Source organism: Erythrolamprus reginae, chromosome Z (genome assembly GCF_031021105.1).
Source record: "Erythrolamprus reginae isolate rEryReg1 chromosome Z, rEryReg1.hap1, whole genome shotgun sequence".
NCBI classification, from domain to species: domain Eukaryota; kingdom Metazoa; phylum Chordata; class Lepidosauria; order Squamata; family Dipsadidae; genus Erythrolamprus; species Erythrolamprus reginae.
This window is the reverse complement of record NC_091963.1, coordinates 103,317,414-103,329,576: the sequence shown is the minus strand read 5'-3', so window position 1 is coordinate 103,329,576 and position 12,163 is coordinate 103,317,414. Positions and strand designations below refer to the sequence as shown.

Here is a 12,163-nt window from a genome sequence, read left to right as displayed (position 1 = left end):
TCCTCTGTGCATGTCCTTGATAACTCAAGGGTCATTCTGCACACTCCTTAATAGGTCTGATTCCCACTCTTAAATCAGGAAACAAAAAGAGAGAGTGAAGTGAAATAGAGGCATCAGTCTCCCATACAGCATGCTAAGGCAAAGAGAAGGAATAATTTGGCAGAACTTCTTAAACATGTGACTAAAGAAAATTACAAGGGGGTTGACGTATTAAACATGACCAATGCATCTTTCCCACCCCTTCCCTCCTTTTTATTATTTGAACATATTTTTCATCTGGGCTTACATAAAATTGTTCCCACAGTGGGAAATGCTGTTTTAACCCCATTAGCTTTAATGCATCTTTTATGTTCTTAAAACCTATGGTACTTGATCAATAGAGAAAGAGAGTTCTGTAAACACAAACACACACACACACACACACACACACACACACACACACACACAATCTTTGTTGAACAAAGTCGGCATTTTATTTTTAACTAAGGGGAGACCCAGAGTGATTAGTAGGATTTATGATATGAAACCTTGAAAACCATTCATATTTATCAATAGATAACAAAGAGCAACCCAAAATGGCTCTCCTCTCTCTTTTCCACCTCATGTATTTTATGTGTGTGTTTTTGTCTTCTCTGCTTCAGAAATATAACAATGATTGGTGGATTGGACGTCTGGTCAAAGAGGGCTGTGAAGTGGGCTTCATCCCAAGCCCGGTCAAACTGGAGAACATGAGGATGCAACAGGAACAAAAGATGAGACAACATCGGCTCAGTTCCAGGTGAAATAGGATGAGACTGGATGGAGGAGAAGGAGGAACTATCCTGCAACTTAGTTTTCCGATAGTTGATTTTAAAAGTTTTGTTTTTAGAAAAGCTAAGTGCTTTATGTTTTATCAAATTAAGTAAGACGTGTTGCCTGTCCCTGTTTTTTTAATTATATACATATCTACCTGTTATTCCTGACTTATGTTAGCTGAAGCTGAAAGTACTGTTAATGGAATCCCAGAATATCTGAAGGGCTTCAAGTAACCCATCCCTCAATCAAAGGCCAAGGGAAGTTCTACACTTGAGAACTTCAGAAATGTTCTCAATCTCAATGCCTTTTAGCAATCCGTTGTGCTTCTCCGCTCTACACATGCACATACAGCAAGAGTCTATAAGTGCTTATTCAAACCCCCCAAACAGGTCCTCAGAAAGCACCCCCTGTTGCACAGGTCCGGATTCATGGTAAGAATCAATGGGTAACCGAATTCAATAGGCACATGTAAAATCCAAGAAAGCCGTTCCGAGTTGAATGCTCAAGTCAGTGGTGAAATCCATTTTTAACTACTGGTTTTATGGGTGTGGCTTGGGGGGCATGGTGTGGCTTGGTGGGCGTGGCTAGGTGGGAGTGGCAGGGGAAAGATACTGCAAAATTTCCATTCCACTCAGGGATCAGCCAGAAGTGGTATTTGCTGGTTCTCCAAAGTACTCAAAATTTCCGCTAGCAGTTCTGCAGAACCTGTCAGAACCTGCTGGATTTCACCCCTGGCTCAAGTCCCTAGGACAGAATTAAATAGGCAACACTGTTACAGCCCTTCATGAGAGGTAAGGTTGCCTTGTTGTGAGCAGTCTAGCTGTATTGTGCCTGTCTCCTCTTTGCTGTATGTGTCCGTGGATCGGGAGGAGGTGTGTACTCCACCCCCTTCTCATTGCTAAGGAGCAGTAGCTGCTCCCAGTCCTTCCTTGGAGACTATTGACCAACTTGCTGCAGCTGTGGTTCGACTCTTTCAGCCTCAGCTTGTCACATGTCTGATCAATATAACTGAGGCTCGGTAGTGGATTCTAAATGGTTTTGCTACCAGTTTGCATGCCTGTGCATGCGCAGAGGTTTCTGCACCTGTGCAGAAGCATCCCCGGGCAGGTTGGCAGAGCCTCCTCCCGCTGCCGCTATTGGTTCAGAGAACTGGACTAAACTGGAAGCAACCACCACGGCTGCTCCATTAGGCTGGCATTCTCTGAGCCTTGATCTTGATACTCAGCTAACACAGAGAATTCTAAAATGGAATAATTTTTGAAGGTATTAAGGTAGGGAATGTTCCTAGTGTTTTTATTTATTTATTTATTTATTTATTCATTCATTCATTCATTCATTCATTCATTCAATTTTTATGCCGCCCTTCTTCTTAGACTCTGGGCGGCTTACAACATGTTAGCAATAGCACTTTTTAACAGAGCCAGGCTATTGCCCCCACAATCCGGGTCCTCATTTTACCCACCTTGGAAGGATGGAAGGCTGAGTCAACCTTGAGCCGGTGATGAGATTTCAACCGCTGACCTTCAGATCTACAGTCAGCTTCAGTGGCCTGCAGTGTAGCACTCTATCTGTTTTATTAGCTGTTCTATTATCTGATTTTAATCATGTTGGAAAGTACGAGATTGGAAGGATATTTGGTTTGATATAGACAGGAGTGGGTTTTGCATACATGTGAATTCAGAGTTGGGGTTAAAAAATAGCAATGAGATAAGGCTGAGACAGTCTTAGTTAATTTATCATACTATTTACCCTTGCGGGTGAGTATGAGCCACTTGAACGTTTAGATTTTCCATCTGACAAATGAGAACAAAGTACTACTGATGCTACAGGGAGAAAGGCAGACACATATCATGTATCATTGTTTTTCAAACTTGACAATTTTAAGGTGTGAGGGATTAAACTTTCAGAATTCCTCAGGCACATCCATACATCTTATAGCAGTGATGGCAAACCTTTTTGTTATGTTTGTACTTTTAAATAAAGGTGACTGCTGATTGGCTTAAGTCGCGGCCAAGGGAAACCTTGGCACGAAAGTTTAAAAAAGAGGAACTCACAGCTGTTTTCCCCGTGCCAGCAAGGTATATAAGGTGCGGCTTTAGCCGGTAGCTCGCAGTCACTTCCTACCTGCGAGCTGGTCACTTCAACTGTTCCTGATTGCCAATAAAGAGCTGTTAACCTTCCTCGGCCTCCAGCTTCTGATTTAACACTTTTTTTCCTTGGGTGCTGAAAAAGCATGTGTGTGTGCTATCACGCATGTGTGAGTGTCCACATCCATAGTTCAATGCCTGGGGAGGATGAAAACAGCTTCCCCGGGAGGCCCTCTGGAGATGGGAAACAGCCTATTTCCCAACTTCTGGTGGGCCCAGTAGGCTCGTGTTTTGCCCTCCCCAGGCTCCAAAGGCTTCCCTTGGGCTGTGGGAGGCTAAAAATACCCTACCCCATCCCTACAGAGGTGCTCTGGAAGCCAAAAATGCTCTCCCAGAGCTTCTGTATGAGCCAAAAATCAGCTGGCCAGCATACACATATGCACGTTGGAGCTGAGCAAGGGCAATGGCTTGCATGCCGGCAGATATGGCTCCATGTGCCACCTGTGGCACCCATGCCATAGGTTCACCACCACTGTCTTATAGGATCCAATCTGGTTCAGTCACCAGGACCAGAGATTTTAAAGTCTTTTACCTTTGCTGGAACTCATCTTCAGGGGACGTCTCTCCCAACAGAATGTGGTGTGACACTTTCTGTGTGAGAGATGTTACCTGAGGATGAACTCCAGTATAAATCTGAAAGTTGGAAGTCTAAAGCTCTAGTCTCCTGGTGACTGGCCCCTATTGGATCCTGCAATAGTATTTTGGGACACACATATTTGCTTCCACACATCTTAAATTAGTTATGTTTGTAAAACTGTGATATAGAGAGATTGGGTTGAGGATTGGTTGGGCAGATATATTGAAACAGTTAAATGTAAAAAGTGTCATTATTATTATTATTATTATTATTATTATTATTATTATTATTATTTATTAGATTTGTATGCCACCCCTCTCCATAGACTCAGAGCATCACACAGCAGTGATAAAACAATATACAATAGCAAATCTAATATTAAAGTCTAAAATAACAATTTTACATTAAAAACCTAAAAAAAACCTTATGTAAAAAGCATACACACAAACATTCCATACATAAAACTACATAGGCAAGGGGAGATGTCTCAGTTTCCCCATGCCAGATGGCAGAGGTGGGTTTTAAGAAGTTTACGAAAGGCAAGGAGGGTAGGGGCAGTCCTAATCTCCGGAGGGAGTTGATTCCAGAGGACCGGAGTTGCCACAGAGAAGGCTCTTCCCCTGGGTCCCGCCAGCCGACATTGTTTAGTCGACGGGACCCGGAGAAGGCCAACTCTGTGGGACCTAACCGGCCGCTGGGATTACAGTAGTTGACATTTGAAGAATTTAGTTATTTTACTGTTCCTGGAAATTCGGGATACTGTAAAAAAATGTAATGAAGTAAATGGAGGTGGAAATATCCATTATTCATGAATGTGGTAGTAATTTATTTAGCAAATTTCTATATTGCCCATCTTACCAAATGATTATGGGCAAGTTATATATGCACTCAAATCATAGCATTATTATTATTCCAACAACAGCAACCCCGTCATATAAATATGAAATTATTCATATGATGTTATTTATGCCAATTTATATAATTTGGATAACTGCATAATTGAACAAATTGTGTAAATATTTCTGAACAATCAATTTTAACAAAACAGAAAGGAAGATACAGTGGAAAAGAAGACAACTGAGGAAAGAGAGTACACTACCTTTGTTTTGGCCATTAGGAAGTCCTATTTAGCATCTGCTACAAGATGGCCAACCAAATGTTCTTCATCATTAAGGAAAACAGCTTGTTTTTCCTTAAATTGGCCTCACATGTCCTAGTGGCAGGTTGATCAGGATGTTGGAAAGTGATTGAGGAAAGAAAGAAATTTATTTAAATCATATTTTAAAATCTACAGTGACTCATACAGTTTTAAGGAAAAAATGGTTTGTATAACCTTAGAACAGGGCAAAAAAAGAGGAATTTCTCTGAATAGCAGCTGCAAAACTCCAGAATAAGGATATGTTGGGGGTTTTTAAATTATTGTTTTCAATTATGGCATTTTCAGGAAGGGATTAAAAGAGGCACAAGGGCAATCAGGACAGTGCAGTCAAATTGACCCCTTTTTGAAGTATGCAAGATCGATGTTTATTTATTTTATTTATTGGATTTGTATGCCGCCCCTCTCCATAGACTCGGGGCGGCTAACAGCAATAATAAGACAGCGTATAACAATAATCCAATACTAAAAACAATTAAAACCCATAATAATAAAAAACCAAACATACAGACAGACAGACATACCATGCATAAAATTGTAAAGGCCTAAGGGGAAAGGGTATCTCAATTCCCCCATGTATGTATAAAAGGAGAAAACTGTGCTGGTCCAACTGCCTTGTTGCCCCCTTTTTTAATCTCTTCTCTTCTGGACATCACTGATAACCAGTATCTCATTTGAGGGGTAAATCTCATTAAATATGAATGAGATTTCCTCATTCTCGAATGAAATTAAACAAGATCTTGCAGCTGAGCCTGCTAAAATTTCATTTGTGGGGCCATCTTTGTTTAGTTACCCATGTCATTATGCAAAGCTGTATAGTAGCACCTGGTGCCTGCAAGTGTTGTCAATCACTGCTTTAGAGTACAAGGTTGGTGTCAATTTCATCTCTCCGTCTATCATCAAGTATTTCAGGAAACTGAATATAAAATGAAATTGAAATAGAATTGTCATGCACCTCATTAATCTTTAGCCTGATTAACCTTCATTGTACACTGTGGATCTTAAAATCCCTTAGACATTCATTCAGCCATTCAATGGCTGACCATCATATGTGCTGTAATTAAGAATGGCTCACAATCACAGTTAAAACACTGAAAATATCCAGCAAACATAACACATCTTGAGAGACGCTTTAGAATCTTTCACATATTCTAACCACTCTCTTCAACATATACAAAATATAATCTCTCCTTACAATGTGTATAAAAGCAGTTTATATTCGTTTCAAATTGATTTAATTCTCATGACTCCTAATCATTTGATTAGTGGGTCCATTTTCCTTCAAGTCCTTTTTCTAACGAAGAATTTTTAGCAATCTGCACAAACTTTAATTATTAGGGGAGCAACTTTCTTGGAAGCTGAATTTGCTTACCAAATGTTTTATATCTGTACTCAAAATGTGCCTTAAATTTCATAAAAATATTATTGGTTATTAGATTTAGAGAGCCACCTGACTTCAGAATATATTTAAAAGACGGGAACCAGATGAATGTGTGATGTAGTAGTAGTTTTCCAAGGGAAGTTTAGCAGGTGACATGAATAGGTAATTAAGTAATGTTTTCACGCAGCAATGTATTTCCAAAAATCCAAAAATTTAACTGAATGAAGAAGTTAATTTTCTACTGAGAAAAGTTGCCAAGCTTAGATCTTGTGGTGGATTTTTAAGCTGATTTTTCCACAACCTCATCTTTCCATATCTTATTTTATTTATTTATTTATTTTATTTTATTTTATTGATTTTGTCCAATACACAATGAGGGTTTTAGTGGTTATACACATAGTAAAATACATGATGAAGGTTATAGAGGAGATACTCATAGTAAAATATATCTAAGAAAGAAGAGAAGAGAAGTTATAGTAATAGAACATATCAATGAAAGAATAGAAGGAGAGATATAGGAATAGAAGAAAGGTATAGGAAATATAGGAGAGCAATAGGACAGGGGACAGAAGTGCACTTGTACTTGTACTAGTGCATTTGTACAAATTTAATAGTTTGTTTTTGTTTTTGCTCTTGCAGTAAATCAGGAGACAACTCTACTTCTAGCCTGGGAGATGTGGTGACAGGTCCCCGGAGACCCACCCCACCTGCTAGTGGTAAGGCTTCTCTTTCCCAAAGACAATGTGTCTCACTGGGTTTTTTTCTACTTTCATCCTAGCTAGGAAATCCTGCATCTCTCCTTGCTGAGAATGACAAAAGTCCGAGGCACCAGGATGATCTGACTCTTATGGGTGAAGTTTTACATTCAGCAAAATGAGATTCCATGGATTTTCTATATTCAAATATTTCCCACATTTATCTCTCTATTTCCACTCAGAAGCTTTTATGCTAGTCAATAACAAGCATTTCAACATGTATTCTAGCCTTCTTTCTAGGATGCTAGGTATTATTTTCCTCTCTCTTAACAAGTTAAAAAAATGCATTTCCAAGTAGCAAAAATTTGCAATTGTCCTTGCCTTGTCTATAGGTTGCCCTGCCTCTTCAGGATTTCATCCCTATAATTCAGTGATGGCGAACCTTTTCAGCACTGAGTGCCCAAACCGGAATGTGTACGCACACACGCTCGCACCGGAATTCTGCATGCCACCTCTGGCACGTGTGCCATAGTTTCATCATCATGGTTATAAATCATTACAGTAGTACCTCTAGATACGAGCTGCTCCACATCCGAATATTCCAAGTTACGAGCCGAGACGCGAGCAAAATTTCTGTTCGCAAGCTCAAATTCGGGATACGAGCCGAGCTTCCACTAGGTGGCGCAAGAATCTCCTTGCTTCCAGTTATCTCGGTGCAAAAAACAAAGTGTAAAGGCATTCGTTCGAGATGCGAGTTGATTGACTTACGAGCTCGGGTCTGGAACGAATTAAACTCGTATGTCGAGGTACCACTGTACTTATGAGCAGAACCTGGCCACTGCGGAAACTGGGATTTCTACCCCATTTTTTTCTTCCTTGCATTCTCTAGATTATTTTATTTTATTTTATTTTGTCTTTCCTTTTCATTTATTTTATCTCCTGCTATTTTCAGTTTTTCTCAGTTTGGTTATTGTTCTTTGGTGCTTTCTTTTTTCTTCCTCCCCCACTCTCCCCCTCAACCACTCATACCTTTTCACCTCGTCCTTGTCCCAGGTACCTTGGAACTGACTAATATAGCTTATGACCCAGATGCCCTTGATTTAGAGGAGGAGGAAGAGGCAGGAGTTGACGAGAGCCAGCGCTCCCCTAAAACTAGCGTTAGCAGTGTCACCACACCTCCCTCTACCACCAAGCGCATCCCCTTCTTTAAGAAGGTAATGGTGCCCGTCTTTACCTGCACCTGCTTGCTATGTCATGATAAGATGCCTGCCTGTGTGTATAGGCTATTTTTGTCAAGCCCTTGTGCGACTAGGATACAGGTGGCCAAAGCATGTCGGGAGCTTATCTTGCCACTGATCACCCACTGACAATATTGAGCGCAAGTTATAGGAATGAATATGGTGGTGGCCTTCGAACGGTAAGTGGCCTATTAAATGCACAATCTCTTGGACGGCAAAAAAAAGCAGAGGTTCTGTTCACAGCATTTGTAACATGTGAATATATGTCTCATAAGAACAGTGTGTTCCAGATCACATCTATTTTTCATGTGTATGGGCTAAACGGTGTATTGGCAGCTCATGTGTGGACCATATTGCAAGATGGATCCAACAGATTATGTATCCTTTCTCCTGTCCCTCCCTTCTTTATGTATCATGAGAATATATTCTCCATTTGCTTACCCATGGAAAATTCCATCAGCAGAATGGTCTAATTGCAAATGGGTGAAATAATTCTGCAGTTCCCTGCAACATAAATGTGGGATTAAGACATCCTGTCGGTCACAATCATTCCATAATAAGCATAAATATGAAATTTCTAATATTTTTTCCTCTCCAGATAAAAAGAAACATTCGTAGCACTGACTGTGGTCAAGTTGCTCTTGAACACATTCAGCACTACAAATGTTCTTTTTTTCTGGAGAGTAAAAACTATTGGAGCGTTTCATATTCATGAATATTCTGTTCTATACGTTCTGTTCTATACCCTGAATATTCTGTACCGTTCTACACAAATATTCTTTTCTTTTGATACCTCTGAATATGAAATGTGCCTATTCAGAGCCTTCCTTAGAAAGGGGGAAGAAAATAACTTGGAGCCTAATATGTTTAACCAATTCAAGATACAGGTTGGGAAGTATCGGAAGACTAAATTACATGTCACATTAATACTTTGCTATGAATGATACTTTGCTATGAAGAAGAGGAAAGGGTGTACAGTGTTCCCTCGATTTTCGCGGGTTCGAACTTCGCGAAAAGTCTATACCACGGTTTTTCAAAAATATCAATTAAAAAATACTTCGCGGTTTTTTCCCCTATACAGTACCACGGTTTTTCTCGCCCGATGACATCATATGTCATCACCAAACTTTCGTCCACCTTTCATAAAAAAAAATTTAAAATAAACTTTAATAAATAAACATGGTGAGTAATAATCTAAATGGTTGCTAAGGGAATGGGAAATTGTAATTTAGGGGTTTAAAGTGTTAAGGGAAGGCTTGTGATACTGTTCATAGCCAAAAATAGTGTATTTACTTCCACATCTCTACTTCGCGGAAACTTGACTTTCGTGGGCGGTCTCGGAACGCATCCCCCGCGAAAATCGAGGGAACACTGTACTTAGCTCTGCCTCTACTAGCTGCCTTTCTCCAGAAATATCTGTCAAAGCTTTTCAGATGGGAGTATAAATAGTTTGAGAAAGCACCTTCTTGGCAATTTCTCTCTTGGAAGATTGAGTTGCATGTAAACAAAGCTTATCTTGCAACTTTGCCCCTATATCAGCTGTCTGTTCTTAGAGATAATGATGATGAGGATCCTCCTATTCCATTGTCAGACGAGGTTTAACTTCTGGTTTGTGTGGGTTCTGGAACTGGAGGGAGAGGGATAAAATTTGTTCTTTGCCTTAAGGAGCAAAAGGTCTCCTCCATTTCTCTTTAATACTATGGGGCTGCCATGAAGAGTAAGGAGAAAAGAGACCAAACTGGACGCTTGATGGAATGTTGTTCCCCCCCAAACCTCTAGGGGTTGCGGGGATAAATTTATTGATGCAGCCAGAATCCAGCTTTTCTTGGCCCTAGTTTTTTTCTCCCTTCCCTTCCTGTGCCTACCTACTCTTCTGCAAGTGTGAGTTGTCAGTAACATGCATGCCCTGTTTGTTTTTTCTCTCGCCTGTCCCTTCTCCCATTCCCATATCCCTGTCCCCACCCCAACCATTAATGGCAATCACTGGACATAGCCAAGCAGAAGCAAAAATCGGTAAGTAAGCTTATAAAATATCACATCAGGTGAAAGTTTCCTAGAAATTTAATTACTGAGATTCTGGGCTCAATTGTGGTCATAAGTTAAGGACCACTTGTAATGCACAACATCAAGTGATCCAAAGCCCTTCTGTTATGCCCGCCATCTATTTTTGGAATAGGAGCTGCCTGTCCATGAAGTTCCCAGATTGCACACTGATTCTGTTCTGCTTTCATCCAGGATAAGCAATGGAAAGTCCACCAGGAACTGGGGACCATTGAACTATACTCCTCAAAAAAAAAAAAGGAACACTTAAACAACAGAATATGACTCCAAGTAAATCAAACTTCTGTGAAATCAAACTGTCCACTTAGGAAGCAACACTGATTGACAATCAATTTCATTTTGTCAGCACACTCAACTTTGTACAGAACAATGTGTTGAGAATATTTTATTCATTCAGATCTAGGATTTGTTATTTGAGTGTACATAGTCTACGAGACCACCTTCTGCCGCACAAATCCCAGCAGCCGATTAGGTCTCACAGAGTTGGCCTTCTTCGGGTCCCGTCAACAAAACAATGTCATGGGACATTGGTGGGACCCAGGGGAAGAGCCTTCTCTGTGGCAGCCCCGGCCCTCTGGAATCAACTTCCTCCAGAGATACAAACTGCCCCTACCCTCCTCGCCTTCCGTAAAATGTTGAAGACTCACCTTTGCCGCCAGGCGTGGGGGGGTTAATCTCCCCCCTCCTTTTTTCACTGACCTTTACTATGTTTATGTTCAGTCGGACTGAGTGTATATGATAGGTTTTTTATAACAATGTATTTTAAAATTAGTTTTTTTAATTTTTTAACATTAGATTTGTATTTATATTGTATTGCTGTTATGTTGTGAGCCGCCTCGAGTCTTCGGAGAGGGGCGGCATACAAATCTAATAAATAATAATAATAATAATAATAATTATTATTATTATTATTGTTGTTGTTGTTCTCTTGCTAGAGCTGAGTTGAAGCCCATTTTTCCTTATCCAGATTCCAATAGTCTCCAGACACCAAGAACATCCATAGCATTGTTTGGTTGCCAAAAGGCAGAAATATAAAGCTATGTGCCATGAACATACTGTTGATGCCTTATGCCATGTCATTCAGCAGCTTCATGTACACGTTAAACAGAATAGAGAGAGTGCCAAGCCCTGGGGATCTCCGCAAAGTTGAGATTGAGATTGTGAGAATCTGGAAGCACGGGTTAGGAGCAAACCTAATATTTTATTCCTCTTTGTTCTCAGACAGAGCATGTGCCACCGTATGATGTTGTCCCTTCTATGCGGCCGATCATTCTTGTGGGCCCATCTTTGAAAGGATATGAGGTGAGGCATAGAGCATGTGGGGTGGAAAGTGGGATTAACAGTGATGTGGGGAAAATAATGGGGAGGAGTTGGGTTACTTGACCAGGAAGCTGGAAACATTTCCAAAGGGCCATCAGACATCTTTTTCATCTGCCAATTCATCGAGATATATCTCCTGAAACAGTTGAATAGTATGTAGCTTCCACAAGCATTCATAAATCTCCAGAGCAGCTCCAAAAGTTTAATATTAATGTTTAATTTAGAACTGGGAAATCATTAGATATAGTAGTTAAACAAAGTGAAATCAAATATGCCCGCAGTCCCATTTTTTCTCATTTTTTGATGTGGTTTCATTTGGAATATCAAATGCTGAATACAATCTCAACCACACTGCTCACCCATTTTGAGACTGACAGAAATAACTACCCCTAAATCCTTCTCTTCTGAAGTTTTTGCTAACACAGAACTGCTAATACAATACTCCGATTGAGGATTCCTTTTCCCCAAGTGCATTATTTTACATTTGGAAACATTAAACTGCAGTTTCCATTGCTTTGACCATTTATCTAGTAAAGCTAAATCATTTACCATATTACAGACGCCTCCAGGAATATCAACCCTATTGCACACTTTAGAGTCATTGGCAAATAGGCAAGCCTTCCCTTCCAAATCTTCCCCTATGTCACTCACAAACATATTAAAAAGAATAGGACCCAGAGCAGACCCTTGTGGCACACCGTTTGTAACCTGTCTCTGCTCAGAATACTCGCCATTAACAATAACTCTCTGATGTCTATGCTTCAGCCAGCTGCAAATCCACTGAACTATCCAG

The 12,163-nt window shown here is 40.2% G+C and overlaps 1 protein-coding gene across 2 annotated transcripts in view; it reads left to right on the top strand.

Annotated features, from left to right (window-relative positions):
• CACNB1 (calcium voltage-gated channel auxiliary subunit beta 1) overlaps nucleotides 1-12,163 on the top strand; it is an 85,098-nt gene that overhangs the window by 56,563 nt on the left and 16,372 nt on the right. Inside the window, exons 5-8 of one of the 2 annotated variants that reach the window (XM_070728857.1) lie at nucleotides 642-778; nucleotides 6,696-6,772; nucleotides 9,983-10,002; nucleotides 11,272-11,352. In XM_070728857.1, coding sequence (XP_070584958.1) covers nucleotides 642-778; nucleotides 6,696-6,772; nucleotides 9,983-10,002; nucleotides 11,272-11,352 — 315 coding nt within the window. Of the gene's footprint in view, nucleotides 1-641; nucleotides 779-6,695; nucleotides 6,773-7,804; nucleotides 7,966-9,982; nucleotides 10,003-11,271; nucleotides 11,353-12,163 lie in introns of both variants that reach the window. The other variant, XM_070728856.1, reaches the window with a different exon arrangement.